The 27,509-nt window shown below is 33.5% G+C and overlaps 2 protein-coding genes across 2 annotated transcripts; one reads left to right on the top strand and one right to left on the bottom strand.

The window, feature by feature from the left end:
* Positions 1–1,493: 1,493 nt before the first annotated feature.
* On the bottom strand, positions 1,494–25,922 carry LOC110440550 (methyltransferase-like protein 24). The gene is made up of 6 exons (XM_021483689.1): positions 25,555–25,922; positions 11,493–11,605; positions 10,790–10,918; positions 9,758–9,832; positions 8,079–8,217; positions 1,494–6,619 (listed from the first exon to the last, which is right to left on the bottom strand). The coding sequence occupies exons 1-6, from the start codon at positions 25,774–25,776 to the stop codon at positions 6,263–6,265; spliced, it is 1,035 nt and encodes a 344-aa protein (XP_021339364.1). The 5' UTR covers positions 25,777–25,922; the 3' UTR covers positions 1,494–6,262.
* Positions 12,131–20,838, top strand: LOC110440548. Its single transcript, XM_021483687.1, has 7 exons — positions 12,131–12,409; positions 16,408–16,835; positions 17,237–17,376; positions 17,852–17,932; positions 19,146–19,272; positions 19,802–19,966; positions 20,314–20,838. Exons 1-7 carry the CDS (start codon positions 12,301–12,303, stop codon positions 20,473–20,475), a joined length of 1,212 nt encoding a protein of 403 aa, XP_021339362.1. The 5' UTR covers positions 12,131–12,300; the 3' UTR covers positions 20,476–20,838.
* Positions 25,923–27,509: the final 1,587 nt, after the last annotated feature.

Below are 27,509 nucleotides of genomic sequence, written 5' to 3'. Positions count from 1 at the left end.
CAATAGACATGCCTCCTGCTCATAGTTTTAACAATCATTGTATTCATGACTGCTTGGACTGATCTAACATCTGTGTGTGTATGTGTTGTACTGAATATTAGATTATCTGATTGTCTATGGTTGACGAGAATGTGGAGAAATTTGACAGTTGACAATAAATGTATTTTGGAGAAAAATCATCTTCTTTGTGTGATTTATCTCGATGCATTTGTCTCGGGTGGTCGGGAGGCGCAGTGGATAACACACTGGCCTTTCACCAAGGCGGCCAGGGTTCAATTCTCCGATTGGACATGAAAAAGGTATGGGGTCACCTGCCCGACCACATGGGTTTTCTCCGGGTATTCCAGTTACCTCCCAGATTAGGACCCCCTGTACGCTAACATCCTGATCAACAAGAGTGATTACCTGGTAATATAAGTTAAAATAACTTGTTTCAAAACTGTTGTAAACTCAATAAAGATTTTATATATATATTTGTCTTCACACCTCAATTTCATCTGTTCACACACAAGATCCAAGTAATGGAAGTGTTTTATTTCACGATCATTGATTTGATCTTGCAAAATTCTATGAATACAAACACATGTAGTATTGACATCATATGTAAGTGAATATTATATGAATATTCATCGTAATTTTTTCACATATACCATTTATTTCTATATTTTGTTTGTCGGTATCAACTCTGCTAACCACAGATTTATTTAAAAGAAACCAAACCTTTACAAGAGATTTGATTTTAATTAAATTAAAATTACACAATGAAAATATTTTATTATATGTATGCTTAGGTTATTTCAGTGCTTTGAAATTCTACAAACCTTGAGCTCACAATCAATGAATTATCCAAGGTTTATCATGAAGGAAGATGAATGTGTAATGATCTAATGTAGAGTGAAAAACCCCTGTGTAGTCATTTAATTTTAAGGACATGCCAGGTTTTGGTGGTGGAGGAAAGCAGGAGTACCTGTAGAAAAACCACCGACCTACTGCCAGTACCTTGTGACGGCCATCTTGGTTTTCTCTTCTGTCCCAAAATTCCATATGCATAACTAGGGGTGATGGGGAACTTCCGTGTCAAATTTGAGTAAGACCCCTCCAGAACTTTTGGAAAACAGCACTAACAAACTAACTCTCAAATTTAAGATGGCTGGCTGTCGGCCATCTTGGTTTTGCGATCAGCTCCAAAATACGATATGCATAACTAGGGATCATGGGGAGGGAACCTTCATGTTAAATTTAAGAAAGATCCTTTCAGTACTTTCTGAGGAACAGTGCTAACAAACTTTAACTCAAATTCAAGATGGCTGCATGTTGGCCATCTTGGTTTTGTGATCAGTCCCAAAAAACAATTTGCATAACTAGGGACGATTGGGAACCTATGTGTAAAATCTGAGAAATATCCCTCAAATACTTTATGAGAAATAGCGCTAACAAATTAAACTTTCATTCTCAAATGATGGTGGGCTAAAAATATCATTAACTCAGAAAGTTGGTATAATGATTTTATTATAAAAATGTGTAATGATATGGTATTAACAAAAAATGTAATAATATTTACGATAACAATTATTCCTGTAATAAGAATTCCTCGCCTAATGCACAATAGTAGGGCACAGGCATTCAGAAGCTGATAAGCTAATTAATTAAGTGACAATTAAACGGACCTTTTACATTTTGTAACATATTGAAATAAAACTGTTTCATAAAAAAAGTTTAACAAAATGCATATGGATTCAAAGTAAGAATTTGAAGAAAAACCTGTTAATCTCCAGCTGGCCTGCTATGTCAAGTTAGCTATTGTGCTCCATTGCCATCCATCTGAATACTTTTCCTTTAACATCTTATTCTCAAGAATTACAAAGTCATATACAATCAAATTTAGTAGGAAGCCTCCAGAGGTGGTAATAATGATTCAGATTTGCAAAAGAGACCTGGCTAGCCCTTTATGTGGTAAAACATGTACATAAAACACCTTAAGGTAATGTTCCACAAATCTTGTGAAGGAAAACAAAATCTTTGACACTTTTTGAAATACTGAGAGTTATCAGGTTTTTTTTATCGCTACTGTGATGACAATTTCAATAAATTGGCCTGCCTTTTTGTAGTGTGACAAATGGAAAATTGCATGACCCTAGCACCTATTCCAATATGATCTACATACAATCTCCCATAACACTAAGCCAACAATACTATTCACATTCAATAATATTTTTTCTCCGTTATATTTGTATCATACACCAACAAATTTGTTCAGTAAAATGATCAAGTGATGGAGTAAGAATTTGGTGTTCTCCCCAGGTTTTATGGTACCATCCCGTAATTTCTAAACATTTCCTGCATTATCATTAAGGATCCTTGTCCCACTACACTGTATTTTCCCAAAATATACAGTAACCTCCCCTTAATTCCATTTGAGCATAAGTTGAGCCATGATACTTCAGTTGACAAGGCCTAGGTAGCTCAATAAGTTCTAGGATTAGAATCCCAGACTAGCCCCGCTGAATTTTGTTACACTCAGAACACTGTTGTTGAAAACATTTTGTTTATTTCATCTTTATCACTTTCCATAAAAGTCCCACAAGGTCTGGTTTACTTTTCAGACCTGATTTATCAAAGCTATAGTCATGTCGAATAAAACAATGTCCAGAAATTAGTTACAAAAACAGTTTTTGGCAGTGGTACGGGGATCCTTAAGTAAAATAAATCAATAAATCAATAAACTGTCATGATCCTTTCAGAAGCTTCTAAGTAAAACAATAGGAATGAGTCACAAAAATATTGGAAGATGTGTCCATGCAAATTCAATTCTCATGGACCTGAGTGAAACACGTTATTTTGACGTTGGTGTTGTTACAAATGGGTTATCTCCCCTAGCCTGATAACAAAAGAACAGGGGGATACAATAATAACATCTTCACTAACCAAGGGTTATGATCTGGTACGATCCCGTGTACCTGAGAGTAGGTATATCGTACCGGATCTTAACCCTTGGTTAGCGAAGATGCAATTATACATGATCTATTTCTTGTTCAAAGTAGCTATATATTTGTTACAATTAACACCAACTTTGCAAGCAAATATTAACAAACAAAAGCACAACCTTATGATGATGAGGATACATACACACATAACATACTGACAAATTAACTGTGATATGAACATCGTTAATATGTTGAGATAATGCCAGATATAATTTATAAACGTGTCAAATAGCAAAATTATGCATCTTTGAATACTTTAGTATAATTAATTCATATGATTTTTAAATAATCAAACGAAGTAAAATTATAATTCCTACCACTTCCATCTTCAATCAATATGATAGATAATCTCGGTAACAAAGTAGATCAACAATCCCACAATGCAATGTAAAAGACATCCTTGTTATGTCCTCTATATAAAAATGATTGTACTCAACTTTACTGTACGAAGGGAAGTAACTCTGTCAGATATCCCTCTGTATGTAAGTTTTAAATCTACATAATTACATAACAATAAATAGGCCATTCTTCAGTTTTCAACATTGATAAAACAGATTGAAAATATGCGATAAATCATGAACCGCTTCACAATCACCAAAGTAGTAAAAGAATAAAGCGTGGGGGAAATCCAACACTCCTGATGTAGGAAAATGTGATATTATTCTCATAAAATGGACTCCATAGAGTTCCTTACTAACGAACCAAACGGAAGGATGAAGGAATCTCAACACCTCAAGAACGGTTCAATAACTTTGATGAGATCTACATGTTTCCAATTGCATGGTGATTCATCAACAGGACGTTGAACAGCTGTTAAGCATCCAGATGATTTATCTCGTAGAGATTCCACTGAACTAAAATTACACAGGTTAACCACTTTAGTATAAAGTTTAACCAGTTCATCTACCAACTAAAATTATTTATTATTCTAATACATAATACATCCCTTACTTAAAAGAATTGTTGTCCGTTGTACTTCAGTAAGTTCACCTGCAGTAAGGGGCAGAGAAAACTATAGTTAAAATGTACCCCGAAAGATTTACTATATTACGCTAGGAAAATACTTTATACTATACAATAAAAGGCTAACAAAGTGTGAGTGTTGTGTGAGATATTGCAATTGTTCCGAAAAACACATATTTGGCTAGGTGGCAATTGCCTCGATATGGATAGCCCATTCTGTGACGGCGAAAGTTCAACTCTGTCAAATTTAACCAGCCTTATAGGAATATTCCGGGAAGCTTTGATCAAGCATTTGATATGCCAACTCTTCAGCTTTTTAAATGATATGTTTTGTCATCACTTTCTAGTGTAGGTAATATTTATATGTATAAGCAAAGTGCTGCATACATATGAACAACTTTTTTTACAACCATTGAGGTATCTAATTACCATATCAGAAATCAAGATGTGATGTGCCAGTACACATGTCTGTGGAGTCTTTGGCACCAGTTATTTAGGTTTAATGTTCTTACACTAGACACTAGCACCAGATACAAACCAATAGAACTAAGGTCGAGTGTAAAACGAGTATAGGCACTGGCTTGTGCCGACGACTCAAGTGATCGAAATATATTGTTTTACTAAAGGGTAATAATGGACCTTATTTAAGGTAAAGTGTACCACAGCATCTGCAGTTATAATCACATAGAAGAGTTCCATTACTTCTATATAAAAGGTGAAGCAACCAAAAGTAGTTTTTTCTGGTTTAGAGTAACTTCCCCTGTCAAGCAATTTATGACTTTGCGGCCAATAAACGAAATTGGGTTGCTATGCAGAAATAGCCAAAAGATGGTGTTTTTGGACAGTAAGCATGCAGAAATGAAAGCCTCCACAAGTGACAAACAAAAATTCCTTTCTGCGAATGAACACGGGTATGATCATGTCCAAGTATGTGAAATATTTTTTGTTTGTTGCATGCGGAGGCTTTCAAAAATTGAAGAGTGTTTAGTTAATTTCCTTCAAAATGGCCTATTATCAACCAAATAGCGCATAACAGGTGATATCCAATAAGAAAATGCAGGTTTATGTCTATCTTTGTTATATATGCAACATCTCTTAAACCAGTTGTCGAATGAATTTGAAATTTCATATTTGCGTACTTCATTTATTCCAGATTACGAATATAACAACTAGTTCTAAATCCCTGATGAGGCCGAAAAAGACCCTAAACCCCCCTAGTCCTTTGACATAGGCATTTGCCTATACTTAAACCTAATGCACCTATGCCACATAGAACACACTAAAAAACCCATATACATCTTGAGATAAAGAACTTTTTGATTGTACAAGGTTTTAGATATTAACTACACAGTACATGTATTATATACTGATGAATATAACCATACTGAAAAAAAAGTTCTAGGTACTGTATACAGTTAACACTACTAACCTAACGAAATAAATGTGTAGGACTGATCTAGTGTTCTATGCTTGTACATGTTGTTGGGTATTGTATTTTAATTGTTTTGGTAAAGCCTGAATTGCGTGAAAATTGTAGGTGAATAAAAATTGATAAAGTAAACACAATCTAAAAATATTGTGGATCAAGCATGACCAAAGTATTACTTCCAATATTACAGGTTAGTATTAAGGAGTTATCATACAGTGAAAGAGTACCAATAGTTAGTTCCCCGATCAGATGTGAAAAGATATGAGGTCAGCTGCCCGACTTCATGGATTTTCTCTTAACACTCAAGTTTCCTCCCACATTAAGACCCTCCACGCACCCTAAAATCCAGACCAACAAGAGTGATTAATACAAGTTGAAATAACAGGTTTTATAACTGTTGTAAAACAAATAAACTTTTATACTGTAAGTCTATAAGGTAGCTCATTTAGTAAACACGCACAATAAAGGCAAGGATCTGAAACACTTCTTTATCAAGTCTTATCGTGAATGTAATCTGAAGTGAATCTTTTTTTAAAGATCAATTGCCAACAATAATTATTCATTGAAAAACTGATTGAATTTATACAAGGTGCCTAACATTTTCTAACAAACCATTATAAAACATAACCCAGAAAATAAATGCCATTTTCCACACAAGCTTAAACATTTCCTCACAACCCTGATTATGATATCTCCATTGTATGTAAGTAACAGTTACACAATCTCTCATCACACAATCACAGAATGACACTAGCATAGCGGTACCCTTTAAAAAATACCCACAATGCCTGCAGAACACATTGATTACATATAAAACCGAGTAAACTGGTGAAAGTGTCTTGGAATAAAAAAATGGAAAAAACCCGACTACTGCCGCTTAAAAATATCAGCTTTCAACAATAGTATAATTCTTTTTCACAAAGTTCATATTCATGAAATGGATATCGTAACAACACGACCTTGTAATATTTGTGACCTTGGATTTGAACATTCCGAAGGGATTAAGTCTGTAGTTAAACTGCTTAAAGTTCATCCTGTCCAGAGTCTGAAGGATCTTGTACATTCGTATGTAGTCGTGTTTGGTGGTTGTACGTAACGGAAGATCTTTTTGGCGGAACAGCTCGTTTGTGTGGATCTCAAAGCCTATCTGTTTAACGTTCCACAGAGATCCTTCCTCGTGGAGCGCCTGCAGGACAGTCCACTCATCGTACTCGATGTCAAACTTCAGGTAATCAATGACCGTCTGTAATACAACAAAAACAAAAAGGCATATGATATTGAAGATTTTATTAAAGAAGGAAATCCTAGATCATGAGAAATGCAATAATTAAGCATCAATTTTATATTCGATATTAAAAATGTTGCATCATTTTTATTTTCCAAATAAAGAAATTCCTTATGAAATTAATTTTGTTTTTGGCTTAAGATTATAGCACACCAGTTAAGTTCAGAATTAACCTCAAAATGACGTACCATGTCATTCTCATTAAGAACAGTTTATAGTGACAGAACAGGAAACGACAAATTTTATAGAGTTTACATGTTTCGGCCCACGAGGTGTACAACTAAGATGATCCCTAAAGTACAAAAAGCGGTGTCCTGCCTGGTGTCAAACAACAACTAACTGTATATATAGTGACGTCTACAGCAGTAAAGCAGAACGATGACGTCATAGTCTAGTTGCATTGTGTCTGTGAAAAGATGGTAATATATTTTGCGCTATTTTCATAATCAAGCAAGAGTATAAAGGGCAGAGTGTTTTGAACCCATTGTGATATATCTAACAATGAAAGAATGCCCATCATAATGAACAGCATTTTACCAAAAGTTTACTTCAGCCAAAATTCAAATGAAGGTACTGTCAGAGAACAATATATATACAACATACACTTACCAACAACATTCGCAGAATTTGCTAATTTTTTTTTAACCTGGCTTTTGATTTGGTATATGATAAAATTATTAGTCAGTTTTCATAATTATCTGGTCATATTTCATTAAGTTGTTGTGTGGAAACCCTTAAATAATCGGAGCATAAGCAAATCAATTACGCTCAGTTTCTTTCAACTGCATTTTAGTACATCGGACATGCTTACTAAGTTTCATCAAAATGGAACACTATTTAATATTTGAGAAAGCTATCTTTCGGAAACTAAACATGGTTACTGACCAATCAGAGCGCAGTAAGCTAATTAATTATGCATGCATTTTGCTCATCTTTGAACTTAAAATCTTAACATTTTTCAATAAAATTTAATCATATTTGAGCAAAAAAACAAAAACAAAAAAACACCAAAAAAGCCCATTATGTACAAATAACATACGATATTGTGGTATAAAAATATCACATTGTAAAAATAACACTGTTGTTTGTAATATAATTATAAAACAAATGAACTTGAAATACAGGCCTATTGTGCATATAATAACAAATATAGAATATAATCCCGACTATTGTGATGTCGTGTGATACACTTACTTGTATGTATAAAATGCTTCCCATGCAAAAAAAGAAAAAAAGAAAAAATATCATATTTGAGCAAGTCCTCTTGCGGAAACCAAAGTGTGGACTGCTGGTCCGATGTCCTGTCAAAAATTGTGAAGGGTGTACAAAAAAAACTTCTGGATAAAGGTTTAAATTGGGAAAGAAGCTGAAGCATTACAAATATTAACCTGTTCATTTTCAATTTCAGCCTCCCTACCTTTTCGTGATGGTTACGTCGTAAAATCGATCCAAGAGTTTTTAAAGTCCAGCCTTTTCTGTTGACGCCATTTTTGGTTCCAATGCCAATTTTCCGAAACTTTATCAATGAACTCCTGTTGTGGTCTGATTGGGAAATCCTGAGAACAAAATGGAGAACTTTGCTGCTTATATCAAATGTTACAGATATGTATACAACATGTTAAAAAAAACACCTTTTTTATAGGAGACGCGGTAGTCTAGTGGTAGGACGCCGGGCTCGTGACCGAAGGGAGGCACGGTAGTCTAGTGGTAGGACGCCGGGCTCGTGACCGAAGGGTTGCGAGTTTGACTCTTGTCACGGCACTGTGTTGTATCTTTGAGCAAGATACTTTACTCCGCTTGTTCCAGTCCACTCAGCTGTAAATGAGTATGTGGTTGGGTAGTGCTAGAATTGTAGAATGCTAGCTGTGAGCGCCGAAATGGCAGCACCGGCTGTATGCTCCCCAGGGAGTTGAGAAAGATATTGGCTGGTTGCAAAGGCCCTATAGGATAACCACGAATATTAATTTGTGAACCGCTTTGAGACGACCTACGAACTAGGTTGTGATAAAGCGGTATATAAGAACCTTGAATTATTATAATTAATTATTATTATAATAATATGCCTAAGGTATAATAGTAAATTACACAAAACAGTGCATGACCATAGATATTTCATAACAACATATTAGTTAGTCCATGTCGCATGTCAAAACAGCAAATCTCAACACGAAATTCATCAAACTTGCAAAATAACAATAATATATTGTACAACAGGACACTATAAGCTGCACTTCGACATTCACCTTCCCCCCCCNATACAACACCATTTATATATAGTACCAGAAATAACATTCACACAAGCTAGGTGTATATGGGTTTCATCAGTGAAGGGGAAAAGTTTGACTTGGCAAGACTTTACCGTTCTACAGTATCACACCTGTTATATGCTGTGTGGCATATGTATTTAAAAAAAAAAAAATGGTGACAAAAAAAATCTATTAAGGGTAACAGTAACTTTGACACCCTGAAACATGACTTTATCAAATGTATTTCTATAAGTAACACTTGTAAGAAGCAGGGATGTCTCCACTACACATCCCTATAAGAAGTTACTGGAGCAATAATGCTTAACTGGTTGTGTTCAACCAATAATCAACCTAACCTTGGTCTTGACCTTCAGACAATGAATATATTTATCTCATTTGAGATATTTTCATATTTGACCTCCATTTATATCAAAGTTCAATCAAAATCTGCTACTATATAAAGTTGCCAGAGCGACGACGGTGAATTGTTTGGTGATTTTCTATAAATAACAAAGAACACATTAGTCACATGATTTCATTTGAAATGTTTTCATACTTGACTTTCATTTAAAGTTTGATAGAAATCTGCTAAGATATGAAGTTGCAAGAGTGATGACGGTGAATTGTTTGGTGATTTTCTATAAACAACAAGGGATGTTAATTAGCCTAGCTTTGGAACCCTGAAATACAAACTCATCCAAGGAATTAAGTCGCTATAGTGCATGCAGAGCAAAGACAATGAATTAGGATGGGACTTACAGGAGAGACATGGTTAGCACTAGACCCCCCTTTCCCCATAAAGTGATAGGGGCATAAAAACTATGCCCCTATATACAGTAGTCAGACTTACGAAGGATCAAAGGAAAACACATTGCATTTGAAGATCTTGGATACGGCATCGTCAAAATTCCAGTCATCATAAATTCTGGAAAAAAATAGGTTGACACATATTGGTAAACTTAAATCAGAATTATCCTATACAAAAAAATACATATACACCTATCTAGGTTTACATGTAAATTAACTTTGGTTTTTGTAAGTCGAGGAGAGTTATTCAATATTCAAATGACCAGACATTGGTTTCAGTTTTATTCTGCGATATGAAAACAACATAGGGTATGTTGTCTTATAGTTCTCAATCTAGCCGGTCAATCAGTACCTGTTTATTTGATGGTTTCATGATTTCTCCAGAAAAATTTAAATTGCACCCCAGTAGCACAAGGGGACATTTATTGTCTCTGGGCTTCAAAGCAGGTGATAAGCCATTTCAGGGAGGGATTGGGAAGCTGTCATGTCAAAGTGAAAGCTCCTTTAAAAGTGTGTACAACAGACAAAAGATGTATGAATGCTGACTGAAGCTCTTTAATTTTTCCAGTAGTCTCAGAGGCTGTCTCAGTGACAACACCCTTTCTTTATACAACATTTGATCTCCTGGTTCCAGGGCTACATTAAAGTAAATTTGATTTATTTTCAACTTTTCAGGGAAGTGGGCTTTCACATACTTAAATATCTAAATTGCCTCGTTTTGTTTCCAGCCCCAGATTCCCAGGTCAAAGGGACCAAGGGTGCTTCATATTATATATGGTTTAGATCTATATATATATGACTATACAGTTTTAAGGCAGGAATTTCAACTGTTTCCATGAAGTGTCCTAGGGACTCATTCTCAAGAACAAGGTCATACACTTGCTTATTCTGGTAGCATGACTGTAATCATCCCTTCACTCCCAGCAACTGTATAATGGTTATAGCAGGGGAATCTCAACCCTTTCCATGTTATAGCCATGAAACTAATTATAACTAACCAGGGGCAGGGAAAGACCCCTGAGCTTATTGTAGTAGCATTCTGGTTGTGTGGTGCAGTGGATAGCACACTACTTACCCAAAAGAATACACTATGCAAGGCTTCTTCAGGCCAAAGGGAGGAGCGAAACACACATTGTACCCTCCATCATGCTGGAAACCCAGGCGTTTGTCATTCTTACAGATCACGTCCTTTGTCTCGATATACCTGAAATTACAGACCATTAACACCAATCAGTTCCTAGTATGTATTCTTGATTCGTACAGCACCCTGGAAACTACACACAGTTTCATTGACAATTTGGTAACTTGATAGAAAAATGTATTCACTTGATAAATTGATAAAATATTTAGAAATTGAAAATACTATTTGTAAAATTTGTTATTCATTTGATTAACCGATAGATAGAATGATAATTTAATTGGTAAAGTTGTTATTCAATAGTGAATTTGGTGATTTAATTTCTTGTAAATTGTAGTTTACTAGGTAAATTGATATTTAAGTTACCAGTAAATTGAACCATTTACTTCAAAAGTGAAAGTTTATCTAGTAAAATTAATATGTATTTAACCTTTGAAATTCATACTTAACTTGTAAAACTGAAAGCGACATTTGTATACAACTTAGTTTACAACCTGTAATTCAAGTCAATTACAATCTTTGACAAAATTTGTTTTAATCAAGATAAATAAAGTATTTGTTTTCAGACCGTTATAAAAAAGATGATAACAAGATAATATGAACCTGAAGAAGTCAGAAATTGCCTGTTTTAAACTTTTACCTGAAGAAGTTATTCTCCACCTCAGCGTCTGACATTGACGGAGTGACGGTGATAGGTTGGACCTTTTTCACCAGTATCTGTGGCACTATGGCAGGAGGACGCCTTACTTCTTTCTGAAATTTTAAAATATAAAATTTAACAATATAATTCTAAATACATAATAGCATGTAATTTATTTTTGAAAATTTAATTATTTTGTCGTACATACATGAAGTTAATTTCATATACATTTGTAGATGTGTTGTTATTGTACATAAAACCTTGTGTTCATGCATTCAAACAGATGTTATTGACATTGAAGGAAGGGATAAATATTGGGCACAAGTTCTTACAACTAACTAGGACCTCTCCCATATCTTAATCAAAACACATATATTTCAAATCATATATGTAACATAGTCATATTATATTAACAATTATCATCAATCAATATTATAATCACAATATATTTTTATTTCTTTGATTAAAAGAAGACCTACATCAGAGAATGCACATACATCTTGCTTGTAGAAATTGTAGTGTAATAACATTTAATTAGTGGATATCAATTATAATCTTCTCAATGGGGACACACATGTGTGTAAATGATTGTACATATGTACACACAGGTAAAACAATCACAACACAGGTGATTGGGCCACCCCAAGCCAGTTTCCCAGTACCAGCTATTCTGTTGTTTTAAGTCTCAATTACTTAATTACACTCCCTCATATTTTGAGTGAATATAGAATTCCAACCAATCAAAGTAAAGCACAGAAAACCATGTTGATGACAAAAAGGAGAGAGAATTTGCTAGATTCACAATTCTATGATGGATTCCGTGGACTGTATTGAGTGTGACTGCCAAGTGAGGGCCAGACAGGAGGGACTTCAGTGTGACGGCTGTGATCGCTGGCAGCACCGCACATGCAACACAGGTAGGATTCTTTCACCGTTATTTTTATATTTTACCTGAGATATATGTCTGTGATTGTTAAACCACAGAAAAAATGACAAGTTGGAAGGATGAACTCAGCTTACCATGTATTACTATATTTTATCCCTTATATGAAAGATAGGGTTTCTCACCTGAACCTTAACCTCTAAATTTGTTTATAAGAGTAACATTTACAGGCTTATCACAGGTGAAATATGGTATATTTTGAGATTGTGAAAAACAAGCTTTATTGAAATTTCATGAAAGGAAACAAAATTATTTAAAGCGTTTTTCTGATCACTGACAAAAACTGGTAAAATCACTGGAAACTATAAATTAAGAGTTAAAAATATTTGGAAAATACGGTAAACTGATAAATACAAAACTGTTATCCCTCTATACTAATTATAACATCCAAGTTAACAGTGTACATAAGCATTATTAACAAAAATGTTTAAATATGAACATTGGATCATATAAATGCAATTAACTAAAATACCCGCTAACATTTTCAACAATTGTACTAGTAACTTAGTTACCAATTAAATAAACTTCAGAATTTAATATTTAGAACTTTAGAAAACTTGCAATGAACTTGTGGTGTACTTAATCTCTACGAAGAATAAAAAATGATATTTAAAAACTGGTATTTACAGAGAAAAAAGACATATTTATAAATGTACTTGTACATATGAAGAATTTCAGGAACTAAATAATTAAGATTTTCTTTATCAAATCGACAGTATTTTTACTAAAAAAAAATCATCAAATGTTTGATTTTAAATTAAATAAAATACATATGTAATTACTAAATAAATACAGAATATTTATATCTTACATGAGGTAAAGAAATATTTATAATCCTAACCTCACATGAAATCCAACTTTTGTATTCCACGCTTGATAATGAACATTTTTAAACATTTCAAAAAGGGTTTTATAACTTTTGATTTTGAGATTCAATGTTTTCCAGCTGAATAAAATGTTATTAGCAATATTTTAATTATCTTTCATTTTAATTATTTCTTGAATGAAAAAAGTGAACATTATACAGAAGAAAAAATAGGGATTTTACCAGCATTCTACGATTCAAAATGAACCATTCTCATCTCAATTTATTGAAAAAGTTATCACGATCTTGAAATCAATAGTTAGTTATTTACCCTAAAAAACCCAGTTCTTTTCCTTACTTCAAAATCTCTTTTTTATGACAGAACATTATATAATTACAACTTTCCCTCTAAACTAGAATCATAGGAAAAATAAATACTTGACAGTGACTAATAATTTCACTATATAAATTTTAATGATGGCATTTAATACTTAAATTGAAACATATTTTATTGCCATCATATTGACAAAGGGATTAGTCGGTAAGTTTTTCCAACTTATTAATTGACTATCCCATTACTATTATTAAGCTTTTTATTTTATTTTTTAAACATTTTATAACTATGAACCTAGAAATTGTGATGAACTTTATTGATGTTTTCTTTATCTATTGTGATGTGTCTATAAACAGATATATATATATATATATACCCATGGCTTCTTACCATATGTAAAGGCCCAGACCCCCCTGATATATATATATATATATATATATATATATACACCCCACCCTGGATTATATAAGTAGCAATTACTCGTTTCATAATTGTTAAATTAAATTAAGTTTACAATATAAGTTTTATATTTATGCCTGGCTTGTCTAGAAATCTATTCTCCAAATATAGACCAAGTTATTCCAAGTTTTGACATATGAAATGCCCTTTTTCAATTCTGACCAAAGGTTTTCTTAATTAAACAACAATTATGAAACGAGTAATTCACAATTTTCTCAGTTAAGCCAACAATTGTCCAACTTTCAGCCCAAGATCGAATTATTTGTTTTTCAATCAAGTTTTAAATCAAGACCATTGATTATCACGGTTTCGACCATGGGTTTGTTTTTTATTCGAGGCTTCCTTATAGACATAGTGCTGCAAGGGGAGTAACTCCCAAAACCTGATAGTATGAAAAATGCATTTAAATGAAAAAGCTGACAATAATGTTAAAAAAAACCTTTTTCTAAAGTTTCACCGAGTTAATTTCATCCAAACTTAAAAAGGACATTCCCCTAATTACCCTTTCAACCTTTGGTTTATTTATTATCTAAATGATCCAAGATTTCTACTACATTTTTACTTAGCTCTGATTGGTTAAGCAAAAACAATCATATTTTATCCAGACAGGCATAAACTATTGGTTTTTTTCAGGAATCAGATTGGATATTTGATTTTTTACTTGAATTTCTCCCTTCTATTCCGTCTTGGGCGTATTGCAGAGTTATCTTCTCTTGAGAGCAGGTATTGATTGTTACGTCATTGGTTTGTGTGAGAAAATTTCGTCGTTTTCTCAAAAATTGATGACGTTACTCTCACAAACAAATGACGTAACAATCAATACCTGCTCCAAAGAGCAGATAACTCTGCAATACGAAAAAGACGGAATATACGATTAAGGAGTTATTCTGACTTAGAGTGGCTTCCCCTGTCAAGTTTGTAAACTGGATGTGCTAATATTTGTTTGTATAATTCCTTTATGCCAACATAGGTAAAGTGAAGGATAGGTATAGGTCACCCAAGTTCAACCCGTACATGTTCTTGTTAAAAAATTTTTTTTCAAACATTCCTACTTCAAACAACTACAATTTTGTCGAATTTATACATGCCAACATATTTCTTTTGAAAAGGTCTTAACCCACAAATATTTCACACTAGTTACAGTGGTTATCATTAACTCATTCACCCCTGAAGACACATTTGAAATCTTCCAAATCAAAGGTTGGATTAGTTCATTATTGAATTTCAGGGGTGAATGAGTTATCTTGTGGTACCTTTACCTTAAAATCACACTTACACAACTATGTTAAACTTTAATTATGGCATCTGCAGTGGCAATAATAATATTTGTTGAATTAACACTAAAATAAATAATTTATATGGCATTCTTGAGTTCAACACATTCATTTTACAACATACTTGCTGTCTGATCAGGAAAACTCAGATAATGTTACGCAATGCATTTTCATTTTTTATCAATGTTCATGATTTATCCAAATAAATGCAATAAGATGTATAAGAAAATATGCGTCAACACTTTTTTTTAGAAATTGATACTATCCCTTCCTTACGGATATACAACACTGCAGTGATTCAGAAATTTTTGGAGGAAATTTCAAATAACTGAAAATGTTTTTAGAAAATATATTTCACATGCTCAAATAAGAATTCACCAAGATCACTTAAATCCAGATTGAAATGACCTTTACAATATACAAAACATAATTATTTTTTTTAATGCTACAAAAAAACCCAGTATATGTAAGTTCTTGCATTAAGAATTAAAATAAGAGTATATTCAAAGATAAGATTGTTACAGCCTTCATTACCTAATTTCTATTTGTTTGTTTATTTGAAAGATTCCTTCAAAAATCAAAACAAATGTCATGATGCATTAAGATATATTATTCAAACCTTCTACAAGATATGCTGAGGTACAACATAGAAAATATTCAAATGGAACTGTGTTGTATACCCATTGTAACCGTTGAAAAGATGCATTTCAATACTTATTTTTACTTTTAAAACACAAATGAAAATCTTCCTCCTTTTCTTTCCTTGCAATGCAATTTAACAAGCTGGTTCAAAAGTGAAGAACCCGAAATAAACCATTTGAAAATCTTAAATTTGATGCTATGTCGTGATTGGCTTTGATTTATCCAACAGTATGATGGAAAGCAGATATATATCATAACACATATTCACAATGTAAAATGTAAGTTTATAAGGGCTGCAAATGAAAATGTAGATATTTATATATATATTGATCAATATAATTATGTATCAAATATTCTTTGTACGCTTCTTTCTGTTTTTACAATACACAAACTACTCGAAATCTTTCATCTTCACGTATGATTTCTGAAAAATAACAGTTGAAATCTATCATTAACAGGTATTTCCCAGAGGATCTACAAAGCTACAGTTAGAGGTGAACCAGAGGGTCTTCAAACATGGTACTGCAACTATTGTCCCCGCCCAGGAATGGGACCAGCCACACCCACTGTGAGACAGGAACCAGCCACACCCACTGTGAGACAGGAACCAGCCACACCCACTGTGAGACAGGAACCAGCCACACCCACTGTGAGACAGGAACCAGCCACACCCATATTGAGGAAGGGACCAGCCACACCCACTGTGAGACAGGAACCAGTCCCTCCTACCCTGGCAGAGGGACCAGCCTTACCCACATTGATAAAGAAACCAGCCAGATCCCCACGGAGGGAGGTACTAGACTCATCACAGCTTGAGAGGTCACCTATACGTGCACGCAGATGTCCAATGGAAATAGAGATCAGCTCAAGCTCAAGCTCAGATGAGGTACGTTATATATAATTTAGAATATATACTGTAAAGGGGTAGTTCAAGTAAAGTTGAAAGAAGTATACGATCAGTACATTTTTATATAATCTGTTGTGAAATTCAATTGACTTTCATTTAAATTTCTGCCAAACACTATTCACGAATAAACTACACGTAATTTGACATTTATAATGAACCAATTTCATGCCCGTATATTGGTACATGCAAGAAATTGTCACTACGAAATTTATAATATCGCATAGTATATTTTGCTTTTTGACAATAATATTCACAACATTGAACCTATATATATATAATACAGTTAGTACAGAAATAATGCACTAATTCTGCAATTAGCTGTTCATCATATTAAATAGTACTTGAATTAATATGACAGTTGTATCATTTTTGTATTTCAGTCTGATGAGACAGAGGTTGAGAGAGCACCAGTATTCAGACCATTGTTCCTGCCACTGTGTCCCCGCAAGTTCAGATGGAATCCGCGAGTCCCTGCCCCGGACGCAACCTTTATTGTGGAACACAAGGACGACGTCCACATGTAAGTTCAGTTATAATTTGCGGCGTCAGTTGTATGCAAATTAGGCAATTATCAATCAGAGGTTGATAATATCATATCCTGGAGGATATATTTAAAGTTAAATATACAGATGTATATAGTCTCATTATCAATTATAAAGAAATTTCATTAGTAGTGTCATTATGAAACAAAATCACCAGTTATCATTATATAGCAAAAACTGATAAATCATGGGGGCAATATTTTCACAATTCTGTGATCCAGAAAAATATTTCTAACGTTCACGTCGTGATATTATTAAACAGAAAATATTATCCCTATATATATATCTCAAACTGTCCCGCTTGTTTTTACCTTTAAATGACAAACTTGTCATCTAGGCCATCTATAATGTTCACTCATTTACTTAGCATTGCCATAACTATCTATACATATAAGTAACCACTCTATTTTACAAGACTCATTGCCTATATTGACATTGTTATTTCCTGTGTAGGGCTGATGACCGATCCCCACGCCGTATGGACAAAGCTTTCCTGGAAGATGATTCTGAAGACTCTGAAGACGACACATTTTGGTAAGTTGTATACATACAAATAAGGCTTTTAGAAGCTGAAGTGTACATTTGAAGATTTGCCACAAATTGGGAGCTTTAACATTAAAACACTGAAAATACATTATGTATCAAGAGTTACCTCACTTGACATGCTTTTAGGTTGAAAGGCCAAACACATTAACCCTATCTATCCCCCCTATGTAAATTAAAGTAAAGTAAACTCTACCATGCATTGATCTGGATAAGTCCATTATGGTCTACAGTGGTGAACGGTTTAAGTTTCTACGTCATACAGGTCATAGTACAGTGAATTTCTACCCTGTTATGAAACAACAGTTCTAATTGGTTAATTAATTAATGTGCATAATTATTTTCCAACAGACCATGTATATTTTTTGTAACTGCAGCACTCTTCCAAAAACCTTCCCTGTATATGTTTTTCAAATGTAAACAAGGAGCCATACTATTGTTTCCTTGTTAATTGAGAGTAAACACATTTATTTTTTGGTAGCAAACAATGCAAGCAAACAAACAAAAAACAATTTAACCTAGCTTTCAATCTCTAAATCCTGTCAAGCTCACGTGAGTACAATCAGAATGTTCCACTGAATACTTATATATATATATATCACTATGTAGAGGCTTGAAATAACGAGTCTGTTGGTCAGATAATTATATTCTGTGTCCTCTGAATTTAGTTTGAAAATGTCAGAAAAATAATTCAATAGGACCAAAGCCACCCTTTTTAATTATTTTTCCAACATTATCTCACCCACATTACATATTCCACCATAATATATACACATACATTGATTATATCTTAGTTATCATCATCAGTAGCTAAATCACCAGGTGGATTATCTCCCTGCTTTATCAAGAAGATTGGGAATTGAACCTATGTGGAAATTACTTTTTATGAAAAAGTTAATTAAAATATGTATCCTGTATTTCTTCTGTAATTAACCATGCCATAAAATGGCAAATTCAAGTCAGAAAAAAATGTTTAACAAATTGGAACTCTTTTTCACTGGAGATAAATCATAGTGCAGTGGCATGGGACTCTTTAACCTTAATTATCGTTTTCCCAATAAAGTTTCATTAATGCATTGATTCTTGTGTATTAATGGAAATATTTCACAATGGAGAAAATACTGTCATAAAAACCTAGTTACATAACCTATAGACTTAATTAGCGATATCACACATAAAGTAATCATGATATTTCATTATTCAGGTTTCCTAGTATGAGGTCAACCAACCTGTTCTTTGACGAAGAGACTCGGTATGAAATTATAGAGAACGGCACCAGCTTCGGACACAGGAAACTGGTATCCAGTGACGGATATTCCTATACAGTCAAGGTACGTAGGTCAAAGGTCAAGGATCATACAAGGTCAAAGGTCACTCATGATCATGAGCTGAAGTCTGATGATGAGTCAACAAAGATATTAGTCAGAGTTTATCATACAACTACGTGCAGATCCAGAACCATGGTTTCAGGTCAAGGAATCAATTTAAATCAATTTAAGTGAAAGTAAATATTTCGCATTCTAAATGTATTTGTAAGTATTTGTGAAAAATGTGACATTATTTTTGTAAATTCAAATTAACAGAAATCAAAGAAAACCAGTTTTTACAGACTCCTATACTGCTTTAAGAAATTCAGGTTCCTTATTGAATTTTCTGGTTTCAAGTGGCTAAATAAAGCTGGTTTATAATTTGATGGTTGCAAATATATTTAGATTATGATACAAGAACTGAGTAATCCAAAAACTATATTTTACAAACTTTTATACCATCAGCATTTTCATAATTGAAATTGGCAAGTCCATACATGACTCAGACTCATTCTATACTAGTTTTTTCAGTATGAACTGTTATATTTTTCAGAGGTCCTCAGCCAGAACTACCACCTGGAAGTGCAGTGTCCGAAACCGGAAGGTGCAATGTTCAGCAAGCGTCATCCAGCGAGGCCAGAGCTTCACCAGGGGCCTAAACGACCATATTCACTCCGGTATACCCTGTCTGGCCAAGAGGCTAAAGGTCATGAGCAAGGTATGTATAAAAAATCAAGTCAAAATTTGCTGCATACCATCTCTAAAATTTCTAATTATAAAATCACTGAAATCATTTAATCTGGAAATGTTAAAGTTTTTTTGAGAAGGGACATGAGTATGTTTTAATTTCATACTTAATCTGTAAATAATTAAAAAACAGGATTAAACAGAACTTTGGAAGTAAGCTCTCAATAGTGAATATCAGAACATACATGTGCTGACTTGACAGTGATATTTAGTTGTATTTATTTTTGGTTTGTGTTTATATATATATATGATTATGATTATTATATATAATTATTGGTATATAATAGATTTGAGCTAATTAGTTCTGATTTGTTGTAGGTGAAAACTCGGGCCATGACTGACAGACACCTGTCTGCGGGAAACATAGTGAAGGCTGTTTTACGGGAGGAGCCAAACACCTGTGGTCTACCACGTTCAATGGCAGAGAACTTGATCAGTATCGTCAAACGCCAGAGGTCGAAGCTGAGCCTTCAGCACTGATATTAGAGTTTAGGATATTGATACAGCCAGTGTGTGCTCTCTAAGTGTTGTTAATGATGATTTAAATAAGACACTTTCTCTGACTCTCTTCTGCATATTCTACATAAACTGTTTATATTGCTAGCTGATACATGTAGTGCTAACATTGTACTGTGACCACATGTATACTATACAAATCTATTGTTATATCATCTTGACATATGTACAGCTGCTGTGGACTAAATTTCATTATATATCTAGATCTATATTGTACATTCATTAAATGTGTAAAATTAAACCAATAAATGATGTAAACAAGTAGATCTGTTGATGTTGATTTTATCCACAGTTTAATTAACAAAACATGTACACAAAGCACATGTACAATGCAAAGTTAGGGTCAACGCCTATGGAGATTTAACATTAGCGTCGGCCCCCGCTTGGAATTTCAAAACAAGATAAATACAAAAAGGTATGGGTATAGGAAGCTTAAATCAGGAACAGTTATTTTCAAAATTCATTTTAGGATAAATGGGACCTCATTGACTTACACCTGTGTGGGTGTTAAAGGTGCGGTAATACAATTCCTCCTAGAGCATTTAAATGGCATAATTACTATAAAATTATTTCATCATCGTGTGCAACATAATCCAACTGTTATTTTGATACCGAATATTAAACTATTTCAAGAAAGAATTGTTCTTTTTATTGAAGATTTAAGCACAAAAGTATGTGAAATTTCATTACTAATGAGATAATTCCCATTTTCCACACGTTAATTTACATAGTCCTAAAACCAGTCTATATTTCATACTTGCTTAAAAGTTAGCAACCAATAATATCTTTCAACGTCAGGAATTTCAAGAAAATTGACAACCGGTAAATTTGTCATATAACACTTTTGATTAAAAAAAGAAAAACACAGCTTTCTTTCCACTTTTCCTTTAACTGTGTTTCTTCATGACCAAAAGTCCATCGGTCTTGATATTTGGCAAGTAGGTTGTTCATGTGAATGGATTTCAATTTTGTTAACGTTGATGACCTTGACTTTCGTTCAAGGTCACAAAAATCAAATGTGCTGAAATAAAAATTGTGTATGGGGAGTCAGACAAGGATACCTTTCCTTGCTTTATTTGTTTAGATTTAACGATATAAAATGATGTAGTATTCCTCCATATTTTGTTTAATGAATGGGCAATAGGCCAAATAAAATAACAACTAAGCTGTAAGCCAAAGACTTACTAATACCCCGAATCCTATATAAACCAAGAACTGTAAGCTAAAGGCAAACTAAGGCAAAGCATTGCAAAGTAATCCATAGTTCAACCCCCCCCCCCCCCCTGCATTATTTAAGCAAACATACTTCCTGTACTCCCTCCCCATTCCAAAACATACTTCCATACCAAAACTTGTTAGCCCAGATGAACCCTTTTTGCTTAAGTAGTCCTAGTAGTTAAGGAAGAGTTGTCAAGTTTTTTAACAAAGGGCCATAACTCCTTAAAAAGGTTTGAAATGAAAAAGTACTACCCTGATGCACGTACCCTGATGCACAACATCAGGGGGTAATTACCATATCTGTAAACATTCATTGAAATCGACCCAGTAGTTTATGAGGCAGACAAAGGTTCTTTTTCTACTATGGGCCATAACTCCTTTTTAAAAGTTCGGAATAAAACAAGTACTTGGATGCACAATGTCAGGGGGCAGTTACCATATCTGTAAACTTTCGTTGAAATTGGCTCCATGGTTTCAGAGGAGTTGCCAGGACAAGTATTTTTAAACAAAGGGCCATTACTCCGTAAACAAATGGGTTCATAGTTTTAGAGGAGTTGCCAGGACAAGTATTTTTAAACAAAGGGCATTACTCCGTAAAAAATGAGTCATATTGAAAAAAATAATACCTGGATGCACACCATCGGGTGGAAGTTATTATATCTGAAAACTTTTGTTGAAATTGACCCCTTAGTTTAAGAGCACATGTCTGGACAAGAATTTTTCATCAAAGGGCCATAACTTTGTTAAAAAAGGATCAAAATGAAAACATAATACCTGGATGCATAACTTGAGGTGGTAGTTATCATATCTGGAAACTTTCGCTGAAATTGGTCCATTATTTTAGAAGGAGTTGTCCGGACAATCTTTTTCGACAGACGGACAGACAGACAGACAAGCTGATTCCAGTATACCCCCTAACTTTGTTGTAGGGAGTATAATAAAGTGTATAATAGTTTTACTATTAAGATTATTTTATTGTTTTTATATATTGAATATCTTTTTCTATAACACAATCTCAACCTTAAGTAGTTCTCCAGAGGAAAGATTACTTTGGCAGACTACGTATTCATGAGTTATAACTGCTGCACATAACTTTAAAACATGCGTAATATAATAAAGTGTTTTGGTATGATACAGAAACAGAAAATGTATCGGTATTTACCATATTAACCATTGATCATGTTTGGTATGCTAATAAAGTACTTTACCGGTTTTTATATTACATAAAAATGATTCAGTAGACAGAATACATATATGGAAAGTTTTTAAAGAAGTTTAAAATATAGACAACCATTGTAACTATATATAGGCAAGTTGACAATGTTGATTATATTCTTAATTTTGTGAAAATTTTGCATGTTTTTCTAATTAAAAGTATCACTACGCTTACTTCATATATACCAATATGACATATTTATTATCAAAATAACAGTAACTGTAAACACTGTACACTATCATAATTCATTTTCAAAATAACATTCGCCTGTGACATTTATCTATCATTTTGATGGGATACCCCCATCACTCAACCTGGTGTTATACAAGGAGGTCCACCACAGTTATCAATAGCATTTATGATTAACCATTTATGCAGTTATTGATCATATTTATGTAACTACATATGGCAAAAGAATAATCGAAATCCAAGTTGGGGCCAAATGTTGACCCCCACCTTTAGATATTAAGCAAATATGGTTAAGGAGGCTCCACCCTTTCGCAATTAGCCAACAGAATTCAATGAAAGTTTCACATAATGGTTATGTCACTATGTAGAGATGATTTTATGAAAATCTCAGTATTCCGTTAAAGTGGATATTATTGTAAAAAATACCAAAAAATTGAATTTTTATCAAATTCAATTTTCACATTTTTTGAGCGTGTGGCATTGTTCAAAACTATAACAACAATATAATAATGAAAAGAAACATTGCTAATCAACCCTACAAATATTTTATTTATCATAAAATATCTACAACATGTTACAAAAAGCAGTTTTTATTGAAATTGTATGGATAAAAGTTACTAAATACAAGCTAAAAGCAAACAGGACACATAGTTTCATTCAAAAAGAGTGAAAAATTGAACCAAATACAAACAAAGTCTTTATAATTAATTAATTTTACATTTTACAATAATTTTGATCCTGGTGAGAGTTGTCTACCTTGAAAAAAATCGGAACTTTTTGCCGAGGGATAGAATTATTACAATGACACTTATTTTCTTTACTATACCAAAAACGACGGAAATAATTTAAATTACTATATTTAAATGTCAATTTCCTGTTCTTTTATGGAACAAAATTACTCTCAATCATGTACACTTTGGACATCATTCCATAACCCGCTTACTCATGGTATATAAACATGTCAGGTACATATGTAACCATAGGCTATCGCATGGTATGCCGTTATTACGTGCACGCACATGCACTTGCTTTTTATAGGGATCTTGATATTTTACAAACCACTATTTTCACAGAGTTATTGAAATTGCATTTGTGAACCGATTTTACTGACAGAGCGTAACTCGCTCGACAACAAAAGTCGTAGCGTCCAAGAGCTTGTGAACTTCTGTTAGCACCTGTCGTTGATACATACAGGTGAGGTCGGTAAACAAATTACACCAGTCTGCATTCCATGCGCCTCGTATACGACCTTCTTGAAGTTGTCTGATCATATGTCAGTGTGTTCCCGTGAGTTAATTAATGTCTTTGTATCATAAGCTTTATATCTGAAGTATGTGTGATTACACATTTCCAAGTTCAGTCTCGATATCGTGTGTTTATATATATCATTGTCACGCACGTGTACTATTGTTTACCCGGTGTTACTATAATTTACACTACTATAATGGAATGCCGATACCCATACGGAAATGACGACACGAAAATACGACAAGAAAAACATGTATATTACGAAGGGTGGAAAGTCCTTAATACATATACAAAATTAATTCATAAATTTAGCCAAAACGAAATATAAGCGTGTTTCTATTCAAATTCCCCTTCCTACGTATACCTGGAGAGCCAAACTTGAGAAATTTAATAAATCTATTTAGAAGAATACATTCATTCAGAAGCATTAAGAAATTCATTCCAAGAAATTACTACATTATTGAAAACATTTGAAATGGAATTTTCTGACAAATTTTCATATGATTGTAACCCCTACCTAAAATTCATTCCGGTTAAATACACTTATTCATTGCATCCAAGTTATTATTGACAATTATTTTACATTGAATGAAATATTGAACTTTAGAAAAACTTAGTTTTACTAGATTTAAATATGCCATGGTGGATAGATATTGGGTCAAAAGTCAGAGGGTGTTCCCGTCCCACTTCACCGGTTTGGCTTGTAAACTTCCGGTTGTCAAAAGCAGACACCTGTAGTGCTCTTATATGCCATTAAAAGCCTTTTGAATCCTTTGTCAGGTTTGTATCTGTGATTCTAGAAAGTTGTCATTAGAGTTGAACCTCAAATATTGATGCTATTAGCTCAAAACTTAGTAAATGATTAAGTTGTGCGAGTCCCTTAACTCTGTTATAGTATTTAGACCGGACATATATGCTAAGCATGTATTAGAACTCTTCTTTTTTGGAGATAAACAGAGCACTGGGACTTTCTACCTTAATAGAAATATTGCAATTATTTCGACGTTTGGGGCTCTATTTCTCTAGTCGCAGCACCATAGGTTTCGGGAACAGTGTTTTTTCTCGATATAACCTTCATCATATTTATACCCAGGGGATGATTTGGGGTACTAGTGCATCCTCTGAAAAGTTGACAGTGCAAATTAAAGCAAAAAATGTATATGTGTATTCACCTGCACTTTGAAATTGAAGAGAGGGTAGTCAATCAAATGTCGACGTAAAATTGCATCCTTCGCATCTTCATCGTAATCACCATCGTCGTAGATGTCAATTTCAAAGGGGTTCTTGTGGTGGTGTCCTGGCTTCCAGTTGTATATCAACAAAATGGTGACCACAAAAAAGCTGAAACATACCGCGACGGCAATGCGTTTTGTACTGCGTCTCATATCTGCCATTTGTCACAAGCATACGGGGATAGTTAGTGTCTTGTGTAATACATTTTCTATTATATTACACCGTCCACATAGGCCTAGCACACGACATAACTTTATATGCAATTATTATATTAGCACCGTCCCATGTGTGTGTTGATAATGTAAACTTCCGGGTCAAGTTAAAATAAGAACCGACACGCGGCAAGTATAATACAAAATTAAAAATAATGTGTTTTTAGTCATTCTGAGTTTATTTCATTCCACAAACGCTAGCCCCAAAAACTATATAAACTTCTGAATATTTTTTAGAAAAAGTAAAAATTCACGTCCTCATATCAGAGACGTATATATTATATATATACGTCTCTGATACTCAATAGGTATATTTTAGTGTGTTTTACCACGGAATTAGTTATCTAAGTCCGTGGTTTTACCACAGACTTAGATATATAGTCTCATCTAATTCCGTGGTTTTACCAACAGTAAGCTATAACTTAAGGCAGAAATACATTTCGATTAATTTTGTTATTTAAAGAGAGTTTTTAACATATAATTTTATCATTTTTACAAAATCATTGATCTCCACTCGACTTAAAAATGTTCGAGTTACAATGCACAGTAAAAACCAATTGCTTCGTGATTTTCATTTTCTCATTCCTTAATCAAAGCAATTATTAAAAAAACCCACTAATTGCTATAAAACTTTCCCGTCAAAATGGTGCATACCTATCTATATTATGATAGATAAAAAGTCACACAAAATCGACATTAGAGGAAAAAAAATCGTTCTTTTTTGTTTTTGTTTCAAGAAAATAATGAAAAACACTAACTGCACTGAAACTGGAGTATAAACGTGTATCAATCCTGTATCGGTAGCATTGAGCACAGGAAATATCAAGATCAAATAAATCATAATGTATATAATTATATTGCAAATATATCGGACAATCAAAATGGCCGAAGAGATTCTTAAGTTAAAAATATCGGCTTAAGCTAACAAGCAACCTCTAAAGTTGGAGGCCAGCCGGGCGGATTTGGGGCTCTTTTTACGTCCCGTCAAATTGAATGAAATACTCATTTTAGTTAGTTACATTTTTGAAATATCATAAACAATGACTTAGATTTCAAAACATGTCATCTTTCTTGTGCATGCATACTGAAAATGTCATTTTTGGTAAGGCTGGTTGCATTTCTCTTGGTATTCCTGTTTTCCACCACCAAAACCTTGCTCGTCCTGATATGACCCAAATATACACAAATGTGTCCCAAATTTTGGTAAAAAACTCATCTTGTGCAATTTTGAATGATTTGTGAATGAGGTAACCACGCTATTCTGAAAACAACAAAACGTTTTTTTTTAAAGTGCAACTTTTAATTACACTGAACATTCCATATTCCACACTCTGCGTTATTGAGGGAGAGTAAATACGTTGTATATCGGATTTTATTTGTTTTTTGTTCAACATGTGACACTCCATTTACAGTGGAACATTTATTAATAGAATATTCCCATTTTAAAAATATTCGTGATAACTACTTTCGAGTTCCGGATATGAAAACTCTTTTCAGTTCCGTGGACTCGAAGGCATTTTTTAACTATTTGAAAGACATCGGTCAATTCTACAGACTCTGATGTCTTTTAACCCACCTTACCCTCTTTGACGTTACTTATATCACATAGTCTATATCATCTATTCGTTATTTTATTTTTTATTATTTTAACCCCCTTTTTATTTCAATTATTTATACATACA

This window comes from Mizuhopecten yessoensis, unplaced genomic scaffold (genome assembly GCF_002113885.1).
Source record: "Mizuhopecten yessoensis strain PY_sf001 unplaced genomic scaffold, ASM211388v2 scaffold11185, whole genome shotgun sequence".
NCBI classification, from domain to species: Eukaryota; Metazoa; Mollusca; class Bivalvia; order Pectinida; family Pectinidae; genus Mizuhopecten; species Mizuhopecten yessoensis.
This window is presented reverse-complemented; position numbering and strand designations above follow the sequence as displayed.

Bases quoted from the DNA above. Each gene is read 5' to 3' on its own strand.
- LOC110440548 (XM_021483687.1), top strand. From the start codon at position 12,301: ATGATGGATTCCGTGGACTGTATTGAGTGTGACTGCCAAGTGAGGGCC. The intron at 12,410-16,407 runs GTAGGATTCTTT...TATCATTAACAG, and splicing joins GCACCGCACATGCAACACAG to GTATTTCCCAGAGGATCTAC. The intron at 17,377-17,851 runs GTAAGTTCAGTT...TTTCCTGTGTAG, and splicing joins CACAAGGACGACGTCCACAT to GGCTGATGACCGATCCCCAC.
- LOC110440550 (XM_021483689.1), bottom strand. From the start codon at position 25,776: ATGGCAGATATGAGACGCAGTACAAAACGCATTGCCGTCGCGGTATGT. The intron at 10,919-11,492 runs GTAAAAGTTTAA...CTGTAATTTCAG, and splicing joins GTGGAGAATAACTTCTTCAG to GTATATCGAGACAAAGGACG. The intron at 6,620-8,078 runs GTAGGGAGGCTG...GTTGTATTACAG, and splicing joins GACGTAACCATCACGAAAAG to ACGGTCATTGATTACCTGAA.